The sequence below is a fragment of the Capricornis sumatraensis genome, chromosome 2, assembly GCF_032405125.1.
Source record: "Capricornis sumatraensis isolate serow.1 chromosome 2, serow.2, whole genome shotgun sequence".
Taxonomy (NCBI): domain Eukaryota; kingdom Metazoa; phylum Chordata; class Mammalia; order Artiodactyla; family Bovidae; genus Capricornis; species Capricornis sumatraensis.
In genome coordinates, this window is record NC_091070.1 from 20646883 (window position 1) to 20660007 (window position 13125).

General features: G+C 47.1%; 1 protein-coding gene across 1 annotated transcript in view; it reads right to left on the reverse strand.

The window, feature by feature from the left end:
• Positions 1-10374, reverse strand: part of TTC9 (tetratricopeptide repeat domain 9) — a 32165-nt gene extending 21791 nt beyond the window's left edge. The window contains exon 1 of the mRNA XM_068965752.1: positions 9963-10374. Within this exon, the coding sequence (XP_068821853.1) occupies positions 9963-10374 (412 nt within the window). The remainder of the gene's footprint in view (positions 1-9962) is intronic.
• Between the last annotated feature and the right edge of the window lie 2751 nt (positions 10375-13125).

Here is a 13125-nt window from a genome sequence, read left to right on the forward strand (position 1 = left end):
ACTGCAGCCTGTCAGGCTCTTCTGTCCATGGGATTCTCCAGGTAAGAATCCTGGAGTGGGTTGCCATTCCCTTCTCCAGGTCTATAAACCTTTAATTGCTCTAAAAACAATGAAGTCGTAATCATCAAAAAGAAAAGGAAAAATGTCCAGTTCTGTATTCAAACGAACAGCTTCACTTGCATAATTTCAGATAATCTTCTTGAAAGCAAATACTGTACTAGTGTATATGCTGATGCTAGTGTATACTTTTTAAACACTGTTCTGCATTCTGCCTTTTTTCCAAAAACAGTTTTTATTTATTTATTTTTGGCTGAGCTGGGTCTCCGTTGCCGCATACAGGCTTTCGCTAGTTGCGGCGAGTGGGGCTCTTCTCTGGTTGTGGCGCGAGGGCTGCTCTTTGCTGTGGCTTCTCTGGTGACAGAGCACAGGCCCGGCGTGCAGGCTGCAACAGCTGCAGCAGCTGGGCTCAGCAGTTCTGTGTATGGGCTCAGTAGGTGCAGCCTGTGGGCTCTAGAGCACTGGCTCCGTAGTTGTGGTCCATGGGCTCAGTTGGTCCGTGGGATGTGGAATCATCTCGGGCCAGGGATCAAACCTGTGTCCCCTGCATTGGCAGATGGATTCTTAACCACTAGACTGCCAGGGAAACCTCTGCTTTTTCACATAATGATAGATTTTGGAGACTGGTTCCTATCCATCCACACAGGCCTCTCCAATTCTGGGTAATGGCCACCCAGTTCAGAAAGAATGGAGAATTATTCTTTGCAGAGCTAGAAAGGACCTCCAAGATTCTGGACTCCAACCCTCGGACATCAGAAAACTTGAGGCAAGATCCTTTGATTCCAGGCAGCTGACCAGTGAGAGACAGAACTTGCTGTCTGTATCACTCCATCAAGTCACACTTCTGCTGTGTTCTTGATGGGGACGTCGGAAGACAAGTGGGGGAACTTGGCTTGCAAAGAACGGCCGTCACATTCTTCTCATCAGAAACACTTTTGTTTTATTAGCAAGTGCTTTTCTTTTTGTGGATGACCTGCATTTGGGGAATCGTTTGAATGTGTGTGTTTGAAACAAAATGGGATAGCTACTGAATGTAGAAACCACGCATCAGGAGATTTCCCTAGTATCTACTACGGATACTATTCAAGGACCCCTTTTCAAATAGTTAGAATTAGTGGGAATTTCCTTCACTGGGCAGTTCCCATTTCTTATTTCTTTTTATTTTATTTACATCTATTATTTACTTGGCTGCACCAGGTCTTCACTCTGGCATGTGGGATCCGGTTCCCTGACCAGGGATCAAACCTGGGTCCCCTGGCATTGGGAGATTGGAGTCTTAGACAGTGGACCACCATGGTATTGCCCCCACTTCTTTTTTTAAAAAATAATTTTATTTATTTATTTTTGACTGTACGGGGGTCCTCATTCCTGTGTGTGCTTTTCTCTGGTTGCAGAGGGCAGGGATACTCTCCATTTGCGGTGCCCAGGTTTCTCACTGTGGTGGAGGCTTCTCTTGGTGCAGAGGATGGGTTCTAGGGCACTTGGGCTTCAGTAGTTGTGGCACACGGGCTCATTCACTGTGGCCCCCAGGCTCTCGAGCACAGGCTCAAGAGCTGTGGTGCTTGGGGCCCAGTTGCTCCGTGGCACGTGGGATCGTCCCAGACCAGGGGTCGAACCCGTGTCTCCCGTATTAGCAGGTGGGCTCTCCACCACCAAGCCACCCAGGAAGCCCCCCACTTTTCTTTTGTCTATTCTTTTGTCTTTCTCCTAAACACCCCCATTCACCTGAAAGGCTAACTTATACTTCAATACTTTATAAAGTACATTCAGACATTGTCTTCTTGCTTCTCACCCTTACCTGTGAGTTAAGCTGGCAAGATTATACCCATTTAGCAAGTGAGGAAACTCAAGACTAGAGGTCTTGTGACCAGATTAAGTTCACGTAGATTGTGCCACCAGCTGTCACAGGAGCCTCCTTCAGTTCCCGTCCCACTAGACACAGGGCCAACTGGCCTGCTTACTGCTGGGTTTGGGGGAGGGATTGTTTTCGTTTCTTGGGACATGAGGTTTTGGCTCCCAAAGTTAGAACTTATCAGTCAGGCATAAAAACACAAACTTAAAAATAAATACTACTTTAGAGGATGTTAGGAGAGCAAATGTTCCACGCCACACAGAATAATATTGTGTCCAATCTCATTTAGCACTTAAACTGGAACATATTTTTAAATGATGGAATCATTACTCTCGTGACATTAAAACTGACCAGGTCTGCAGTAATGCATCTGGACACGTCCAGATGCTCCTCTTCTAGTGGGTCATTTCCCTCATTGTATCCACAAAACTGATCACTGAAAAAGTAATGGCTGAAATGAATTCCTACTCTTTAACAGATCCACTTACATTTCTTAAGACCTCAACTAGAATTCACACACTCTGGATAGAGGGGTTCATTAGAAATTGTGACTCATTAGATTCTTATTCCTCTCTGTCCATATAAATTCAAGTCTCCTTTCTAGTGACACAGAACCTGGTATAGAGTATAGGACACTTTCCCCTTAACCACCCAGGATGGTGATGACATAGGAATCCTAAACATACAAGGCACATCATGGTAATAAAAAAAAAAACGGAATAACTTACAGAAGACAAAACTGGAGGATGGGCAAGTGAGTTGCCCTAAAAATGTCAAGGCTTTTCCTTGTTACACTGATGAGATGTATTCTGTGTTGCTTCAAAAGGTAGATGGAATACGAATGGATTGATAGAAATTTCAAGAAGGCAAATTTTTGTACCTAAGAAAGAAACTTCTAAAGATGGAGGGTGTGGGGTGAGTGTTTAGAATTATAGGCTTTCAAATTAGAGACCTGGCAGATGAGAAATTCCAGTTTGCCATATACTAGTATGTGACCATGGGCAAGGGACTTAACTGTTCTGAGCTTGGATCTTCTGTCTCACAAAGTTATGCAGGTATATATGTAAGTTCATGAAAGGCAGTGACCTTGTCTGTGTACCCAGCTCTCAAGCCCAGTGTCTAGCGCCTATTAGTTGCTCGATTAATATTAATGAAATGATTGAATTTCTTGGATCCTTAATATGAGACAAATGCTGGGATAAGCATTTTCATTCTTTTCAAACACATTCATGGAAAATCTACTGGATGCCAGAAATGGGGCCCATTACGGTAGTCTGTACTGCCATTGCCGTGACTGTTATTACATTGTAGCTATTGTTTTGTGGTGGTGGTTGCTAAAGAAGTCACTTTAGGTAGTGGTGAGTATCCCTATTTTTGGAAGCGTCTAAGCTCATGTTGATGACAAGGTGGTGATGTTGACAAGGAAATTCACACACCACTGTAAGGGTCATATCCAAATCCGAAATCATAATTCTGATTTTACATAACACTCAAGCTAGCTAGTTAGCACTTCCTTAGCACTTTCATTTTTCACACACAGACACACTGTGGAAGGGAAACCTTTGCTCCACAGTCTTCCTCTGTGTAATGTTGTCTGTAATTTGAGTGCTGTTTTAAACTCCTTTTGGTTGAACAAGAAGAGAAGGTCCACTTGGACATATTTCAACCCAGGACTCTTCTGATTCAAGTCAACTCTCCTTGGCACTACACATCACATTCCACTTCCTTTTTTTTTTAATTGAAGTATAGTTGATTTACAAACGTTGCGTTAGTTTCAGGTATTATATAACAAAGTGATTCAGATATATATATATATTATAATTTTTCAGTATAGTTTATTATAAAATTTGGGAACTGTTGGTCTTGAGTCTTACCAGACATGGCATCATTTTGTTGCTGATATGAAAATGTGTATGTATGCATAAAAGGAAGAAAATGAGCTTTACCCTGCTAATAATTATTTCAAGGCCATATGAAATCCATGAGGAAGACTGTATGTGCCTGCTAAGTGGCATCAGTCATATCCTACTCTTTGCGACCATATGGATTGTAGTCCGCCAGAGCTTCTCTGTCCACGGGATTCTCCAGACAAGAATATTGGAGTGAGTTGCCATGCCCTCCTCCAGGGTATCCTCCCGACACAGAGGTCAAACCTGTATCTCTTTCGTCTCCTGGATTGGCAGATGTATTTTTTACCACTAGCACCACATGGGAAGCCCATAAACACTTTTAATCTTATGTAGTATTATCTTTGGCCTTTTTTTTTTTTTTTTTAAAGTACCTTCCCCGCTGACACACACATCTCATACCGTGTGGCCTGCAGAATCTTACTTTCCCAACCAGGGATGGAACGTTGGTCCCTGGCAGTGAAAGCACCACATACGAACCGCTGGACAGCCAGGGAATTCCCTTAGCTTTGGCTTTTTTAATATTGGGTACATTGTCCGTGCTAGAGCTGTGGCTGCTGCTATGTGATTGGGAATGGACCGCAGTATCGTCTTAGTGACAATCTGGCCCCAGCATGAACATCTAATTTCCCAAAGCCAAATATCTGGAAATTAGGAAACTGCTGGTTGGTTGGGTGAAATACTGGGTTTTCAACAGAGCTGTATGCAGGAGGTACAACCTGGTGATGAAAGAAAACAGCTGGCAGGAGAGAATGTTCCATCTCACGGGTCACTCCCAACCTGTGAAGCTCTGGGAACAGTTTCTGGCTGCTCCACATCTTGGCCTTCCTGTCTACCCTGCAGCAAGTCCCTGTGACTTGGATGGGGCACTCCCCTGCATTTTGGCTGTAGGCACTCTTACTTCAAGATGTCCTAGAGAGTTGCTGGCTACAAGCCATCCAACTCACTACTTTTGTAGGTAAACTAAGGAACTTCAGAATCCACTTTAGAAACTCAGCCTGTAGTCTACATTTGGCATATTCTTTTCTTGAAAGCATTCTACAAGTTTAAATTCTCATATTCTTTCTTGGAAGATGATCTTCAAAGCCGTGTTTACAGGCTTAAGATTTATTGGTCAAGGGGCTGCCTGAGGACCAGCCTCGGGTCAACAATGGCTTGGGGGGTCAAGCTCTCCCATCCAGATGGCAAGATCTTGGCGGAGCATCTTAACATGAAACCTCTCTCTTCTTTCCCCTTCCTTTGCCAGTTCTTATCCCAACAACTCATCTTCTGGTTACCAGGTTACTGCTTGTCTCTAGCTCTTGACCTCTTCTTTTAACAACTGATTCTCACATTTGTAATTTATCCATCTTCATGCTCGGTCCTTTGGTTCCCACACCGATTTCAGTCAGGCACCTTTGTCTTAGAATCTGCCTCAGAGTCTGTATCTAATTTTGTCCACCTTAGATGCATGCGCTCAATCATCTACGGGTGTCCCATTGCGAGGTAGCTTCAAGGGTACAGTCACATAGGACCCATGTTCAGAAGGTCCTTGTATTTGATTTAATGCTCTGCTGTTGAGTTCCTGAAATTCTTATTTTATCTTTGAAACTATGTTTTGGAGGGCTTCCCTGGTGTCTCAGAGGGTAAAGTATCTGCCTGTAATGCCGGAGACCTGGGGTTGATCCCCGGGTTGGGAAGATCCCCCAGAGAAGGAAATGGCAACCCATGCTGGTACTCTTGCCTGGAAAATCCCATGGACGGAGAAGCCTGGTGGGCTACAGTCCATGGAGTGCCAAAGAGTCGGACACGACTGAGCACCTTCACTTTCTTTCTTTCTTTTGTAAGTGAAGCCCAATGGGATAATGGAGCACAAACATGGTCAGAAGACAGGCACAAACACTCTCTGCAACCCCATGTGGTCCCTAGCATTCACATGCCCCAGAAGCATACAGTGGTTCCACAATGAAGGGGAGTTCAGCGAGCATACGGTAAGGGTGCTCGGTCTATAACTAAGTCAGCACATACATGGACAGCCCAAAGAGGCCAGGCTTTCCATTCAACCCAGAAATTGCTTCAAATGCAGAAAGGAAGCAACAATGTTCTAAGAAACACAAATAACCTAAAACCCCAGCATATCCTTTCTTGCTTAAGTTACTTCCCTGTGCTAGCCAACCACTTAGGCTGAAAATGATGACAGAGAAGGAAGGGTGGGAGTAAGGAATAGCTCCCTTTCCTTTCCTTACTCATCAGAAAGGCAAGATTGGTAAAGAGCGCACAAAAAAAGTATGCATATAAAAAGTGAAATAAAAGCAGTTGAGTTCATTTTGTCAGCATTTCCACAGTTCCAATAGGAATAAACTACATATGCATGTACCAACTGCAAAATGTGAATTGTGGAACTTACGTGATTTCACATACCAGTTAAGTGCTCTTGTATTTCCACTTAAAACTGGCACTGCACACTATAAAGATGAATGGTTAATTCACGCCAATCCTTTAAAATTATAATTTTCTCATAATGACATTAAATAGCAGATAAAAACACCATGTCGAGAGAGAGAGATCATGAAAGGGGAAAAGCTTTATCTTTTAAGACCTTTAAGGACAATTTTCTCCTGCTTTTTGAAGAAGGAGCCCACATTTTCATTTTCCATTGGGCCCCACAATTGATGTAGCTGGCTCCGGTTCTGTGGCTTGAAGATAAAACAAATAGTGATAAAACTGACTTTCATCTAGGCCTTTTTCAGGTGTGACTTATTTAGGCCGTGTCATTCCCCTCTCCTGGGACTTTTAATTCAATAGAAATTACTGGCCCTTTTGGTAAAACAAATAAAACCCCTCCCAAGCATAGCTCTAAATGGATAGGAAGATGGACATAAAATAATGTGGTAGGGACTTATACAAAGTCACAGGGTGTGACAGGAATAGGGGCCTAAGCTGACTCTCATCTAGCCTTCAGATTCAATGCCATAGCCTGTCAGCACTCATCTCCACTGTGGGCATCTGAGTCTTGAACATCATTTGAAAATACCCACAAAGTCATGCATTACAACCTTTTGATCACATCCCAGCTGGGGCCCTCACAATCCCACAGGAACAGATGTAAAGCAAAAGGCTCTGTCCTTCAAGAGGTTTTGCACAGACCATTCCAAGGCCCCAGGGGAGCCCTGTGTCTTGTTCAAGGTCAATGGGAGTCGATCAGTTGGCCAGTATATGCCTCTTTTATAGCCTTGGTAAGAATTACATGTCTATTATCTCCCCTGGCAGGTCAGAATATCTTTTCTAATCATTGTATCAAAATTATTAGAAATTCTGAAGGAAGAAGATGCTGCCTATCTTTCCCCTTGAATTTCTTAGCAAATAAGACATGCACAATCAAATTGAGAAGTCTTGCACCACTGGCCAGATCCCTACTAATCAGAAAGAAACTCTAAGCCAGAACAGACCACAACCATAGGCACCTTGCAGATTGCCTGCATACCCTTCAAATGGTCACTTCAAGTCATCTAAATGGATTTTTAGGTGAATATCTCTTAGCAGATTCTAACTGCCCACTTGCTGTTCTCTTGGGGGGCCTTCCATGCAGAGTGCAAGGACCACCGGAACCTAGATTTCCTCCAGAAGCCTCACAACAGTTTCTGTTTGGTGCTGAGATGCCCTTAGCAACAGGGCCTAATCCTCCAGGTATTTCTGAGCTAGTCCATGTTGCTTCTAAACCCCAAAGCTCTTCCTCTATGCACAGCTGTGTAGAAGGACAGATTCTTGAGAGGACCCACATCTTCAGACTGTTCCTACCTGGAGCCCACTGGGTTGCTCAAAAAGCACTGCAGCCCAGATGGAAGGGCCAGTTGCCTTTTTGCCAGAACAAACTTGCAGTTGCTATCTCTTCCCTTCAATCAGGCACAGGGGGAAAGATTATCTTACAGGCCACACTGCATTGCTCTGGTCTTAACAACAATAATAGGAACCATATTTCTTCCTCTTTCCATCAAATGATCATTGTAAATACGTATTTAAAAATTTTAGGTTGCCTTTGAAAATAATCTTCACAAAAAGATTTTAGTGACACGTAAAAAATGCTCTGATAGATTCAATGGCGACTGGGCATAAAAACAGGATGCAGGAGGTCCCTCACTTTGTAAACAGTTTACATTTAAGTAAAGAAAAAGATAGAGGAAGGAAATATATCACAATGAATTTCTTCAGGTTGCTGTGACCATAGGTAATTTTGCATTTTCTAAAAGAAAATACAGTTGATAGGCATGCATTACTTTTGCAACCCATGAATTATTAATATTAATAAGTGGTGAGCACTGGAACAAGCAGCAGAGGGGGAAATGTGCCGTTGCTACTTTCCATTCTCTCACCACTAAAGTTTTCCAGAGTGTGTGTTGGGCGGGGTGGGGGTGGGCGTGGAAGTGGAGGAACTGTCCAGATCTTAGCCCCACCCACTGGGCTGGCCCGACCAAGGAAGACACAGCTTCAGTTTCACCACGGAAATGTAACCACTTCGCGGGTAGAAGGTAGGCTGTGCTAGCCATAGGCTGGCAGCCAATAGCATGGGGTGAGGGGCAACCCTAGAATGCCCATGGAAAATACTAAATAGAAGACTCTACTGCCACTCTGAAATCACTGCATTAGTGATTTCTCCACCCATGGCCACTCTGCCCTTTACATTCATCAGGCAGTAGTGAATATGCCAGAGACTTGCGGGAAAAGGAAGGGAATAACAATGTGCCTTGTGATTGACTGAAATACATCTATGCCATATTACTACTACTTTACCTGCTGCAGTTACCAGTAGGACTGCTATCGGCAGCACCATCCCCACCGTTGCTACCACTACTATTATTATTAATCCGTTACGTTTGTAAACTGCTTAACAAATTACAAAGTGCCTGGCTCTGCCTGATTAAAGATGACACTGGATATGGCTTTATGGAAGCAGAGGTAGGCAGGCACTAGAGACATCCAAGGGAACAGAGCTGACTGACACTTAGAAATAGAGCACAATTATCCACATATATTTTTCATCCCCCAACTGTCTGGCCTCCAGACAAATCCACCATCCACAGCCACACCCATTCTCCTCACCTAACTCTGCTCCAACTGTCCAGAGCTAAAGAGTTTGGGCAACTTCAAGGGTTAGGGACCAGGAGTGATGGCCTTTAATTTGATCAGAGGAGGTGGGTCATTCCCAAATCCCACCAGATGGGGTGGGAGAAGACCAAAGAGTGCTTTTCGAATATAAGGCCTCTGCCAACCTCTTCCACCTTCTCTCAGGAAGGCCCTGGAATGACCCAGACTCCTCCGTTTTTAGAGACTTTAAAATTTCCTGTGCCGAAGTTAATTTTTTTTAATGCCCGACTTTGACCTTAATCTCCAAAGTGTACTTGGGAATTTCTTATCCCAATAAAAGGACTCTCTTTTCCTCAAAGCCTAGCAGCCAGCTGGTGTGAGAACCAGTGCTACACGGAGTGGGGGGCGGGAGGGCGAGAATGTAGCACAGCTCAAGCCCAACCTTGAACTAGTTTCCCTTTGAGATTGCTCTCTTCACCTGGCAACCGAGGCCCCAGCAGAGCTCGGAGAGAAGAAAGTGCATTTTGGAATCCATTTTGCTTGAGATGCTGAAAGCATGGTAGCAAACTGCCCTTTGCCACTGGGGCCAAAGGGACTCGGGCAAGGACTTGACTCAGAGATGCGGTCAGCCGGGGGGAAGGTGAGGGCCAGCTCTGGTGCCAAAGATCCCCGAGGCCAGCAGCCACTGGGCATGCAGTGGGTGCGGGCGGCCCACCCCGGGTGCCACTTCCCGCATTTGGACCCGGGTCCACTGGTGAGCAGTAGTAGCAGCAGTCGCCGCCAGGCCGGCTGGGTCCCCATCTGTCCGTCCAGCTATTTATAGGCGAGATTTACGAGGATGCGGGGGAGGAATGCGGGATGACCACGAGTTTCAAAAGGTTTAATCCTAAAAGTCACACTTTTTCCAAAGCGCCCGCCCTCCTGGGTTCTCCTTCCCGGAGCGGCACGGTCCCTGCGAGGGAGTGCGGGGCGCGGCGCGGTGACCGGAGGACCCGGGCCGGAGAATAGGGACCAGCTCCGGGCTGGAGCCGGGGAGGGCAGAGGAAAGAGGGGCCGGGAGCGCGGCGCGGCGCGGTGCAGCTCACCTGCCAGGCTGTTGTAGCAGTCGATCTCGATGGCTTCCACCGTCTTGCTCTGCTCCTCCGAGAGGCGGCCGGGGTTGGGAGCCCCGGCCGGGGAGGCCCCGCGCGAGTCCCGTTCCCGTTCCCCGGCGGCCGGCAGCAGCCCCTTCAGCTCCAGCAACGCTCGGTGGTATTTGCCGATGGCTTCGCGGAATTTCTTATCCTTGTAGCACTGCGCCCCTTGGCTCTTGAACTCGTGCGCGCGCCGGATGAACTCGGCTGGCTCGGCCGCCGCCCCAGCCTGGCCCCGCGCCGGGGTCCCTCCGCCGCCGCCGCCGCCCGGGACGCACAGCGGCGGCTGGGGCCGCTGCGCCTCGCCGGCCGCGGGCGGACTCGGGTTCCCCTTGGCTCCGGCCGCCGAGCCCTTCCTCTCCATTCGGCCGCCGCCCGGCGCCGCCGCGCCCTCCCGGCTTTAAACGCGGCGGGCGCCGGCCCCGCGCCTGGAGAGCTCGGCCGCGGCCGTGACACCCCGCGGCGGTCCGTCGTCCCGCACTCCCATTCTCCTCGCCAGCTGCGGGAGGCTGCTCTCTCCTCCTCCTCCTCCTCCTCCTCGGATTGCCTTCCCCTCCTTCCCTCCGCCCTCCCTCCCCCACTCCCGCGCCGCCCGCCCTCCGCCTCGCCCTCCTCCCCTCCCGCAACCTGCGGTCGGCGGCGACCTGGCCCCGGCGCGCTCCGGGGCTAGCGGTGCTGGGGGTCAGGGGCCCGAGGGGCTTGGCGGGGATTGTCGCTGACCCGGAAGAAGCTTGGCTCGCCTGAAGGAGGGGAGGATTAATGACAAAGACGAGCCCTTTCTTTCCCATTCAATCCAGCCCTCGGAGGCGCGCCTAGTCTGAAAGAGACGCATAGGGGAGGGTGTGTGTGTCTGTGTGTGTGTGTGTGTGTGTGTGTGTGTAGGGATGTATTGTGAGTGAATATGTGTGTGTGTAGGGATGTATTGTGAGTGAATGTGTGTGTGTGTAGGGATGTATTGTGAGTGTGTGTGCATGCGTGTGTAGGAATGTACAGTGAGTGTGTGTGGGGGATATATTTTGTGTGTCAGTGTGTAGGGATGTATTGTCAGTGTGTGTGTGCGTGTGTAGGGGTGTATTGTGAGTGTGTGTGTGTGTGTGTGTGTAGGGATGTACTGGGAGTGTGTGGGGGGATATATTGTGAGAGTGTGTGTAGGTATGTATCATGAGTGTGTGTGCGTGTGTAGGGATGTATTGTGTGTGTGTGTAGGGATGTATTGTTGTGTGTGTGTGTGCGTGGGTAGGGATGTATTGTGTGTGTGTGTAGGGATGTATTGTCAGTGTGTGTGTGTGTGTGTATAGGGATGTATCATGAGTGTGTGTAGAGATGTATTATGAGTGTGTGTATGTGTGTGTAGATATGTATTGTCAGTGTGTGTGTGTAGGGATGTACTGTGTGTGGGGGAGATATATTGTGAGTGTGTGTGTGTAGGGATGTATTGTCTGTGTGTGTGGATATGTATTGTCGTGTGTGTGTGTGTATGTGTGTAGGGATGTATCATGATTGTGTGTAGAGATGTATTATGAGTGTGTGTGCGTGTGTAGGGATGTATTGTCATTGTGTGTGTGTGTATGTGTGTAGGGATGTATCATGAGTGTGTGTAGAGATGTATTATGAGTGTGTGTGCGTGTGTAGGGATGTGTTGTCCGTGTGTCTGTGTGTAGGGATGTACTGTGAGTGTGTGGGGGAGATATATTGTGAGTGTGTGTGTGTGTAGGGATGTATTGTCTCTGTGTGTGTGTGTGTATGGATGTACTGTGAGTGTGTGGGGGAGATTTATTGTCAGTGTGTGTGTGTGTAGGGATGTATTATCTGTGTGTGTGTGTGTGTGTAGGAATGTATCATGTGTGTGTAGAGATGTATTACGAGTGTGTGTGCGTGTGTAGGGATGTATTGTGTGTGTGTAGGGATGTATTGTCTGTGTGTGTGTGTATATGTGTGTGCAGGGATGTATTGTGAATGTGTGTGTGTGTGTTTGTAGGGATGGGGGACCCAGGGCTGTGAAGCACATGCAGACTCACCCTCAGTAGATTTCTTAAAAACTGAAAGGACAGGTGTGGCGGGAAGCAAGGGACGTAGGCATAAGCCGCAACTCCTGGTTCTTTGTAGTAAGAACCAGGAGCTGTGTTAATATTTTTGTGTTAATAATTTTAAGGTGGCAAGGCCTCTTTTTTTGTGGATGCAGGTTGTCACTGAGATATGTCCCTGTGTATGGCTGCCCAGGCGCCGAGAACACAGTGGGCACTTCACCCCGTAGGGCATTGTATATTCTGAGAGCTGCCGGGTGCTGATGCCTGGGTGTGCAGGCAGCTGTGCAGAATGAATCACAGACATCAGAGATGGAAAACACCTGTTACTGTTGGTCACTGAGGCTGGGCATGTGTCCTAGTTTCCATTTACAGGGCAGTTCTGTCCTGCCTCGGAAGGTTCCATCCCTTACTTCATTCATTCTTTCAGACTGCCCTGGCTGTCTGCTGGGGATGTGCTGAGGTCACGGGGCAAAGATAGTCCAGGAAGGGACTATCCTGCTCTTTAACTAAGGTAAACCACCTACCCATATACTCACTCTGCCAGGTAGAAATTGGTAAATGTCACCAGAAGGAAAAGAAAGTCCTGTGGAGCCCCGAGGAAGGGAAGCTTTGTGCAGGAAACATTTGAGGCCTTGAAGGATGGGTAAGATCTGATCCTGAGGAAATACAAGAAAATGACATCTCAGCCACAGTGAGGAAACAGCAGAGGTCCTGATGTTCGGAATCGTAGGGATGTTAATGGCATTAGTGGTTTGAGTTTAATGGTCTAAACGGAAGTAGCTAAAAATGATTGGGTTAGATTATGGAAGCATTTGAAGGGGTTGCATCTGATTTTGTAAACAGAGGAGAAGGGTGGCCTGGTTTTTGAGTGCTCCTGCCTCCTTTATGATGCTGAGAAAAAGATATATGTATTTTACATCATTGGTTTTCAAAGCACGGTTTCCAGACCTGCAGCATCAGTATCACCTGGAAAATAGAGATGCCATTTCTAGGGTCTCACTCCAGACCTCCTAAAATCGGAAACTCTAGGCATGGGTCCCGTAATCTGTATCTTGACCCCCACTCCCACCTTGATTCAGATGCACAGT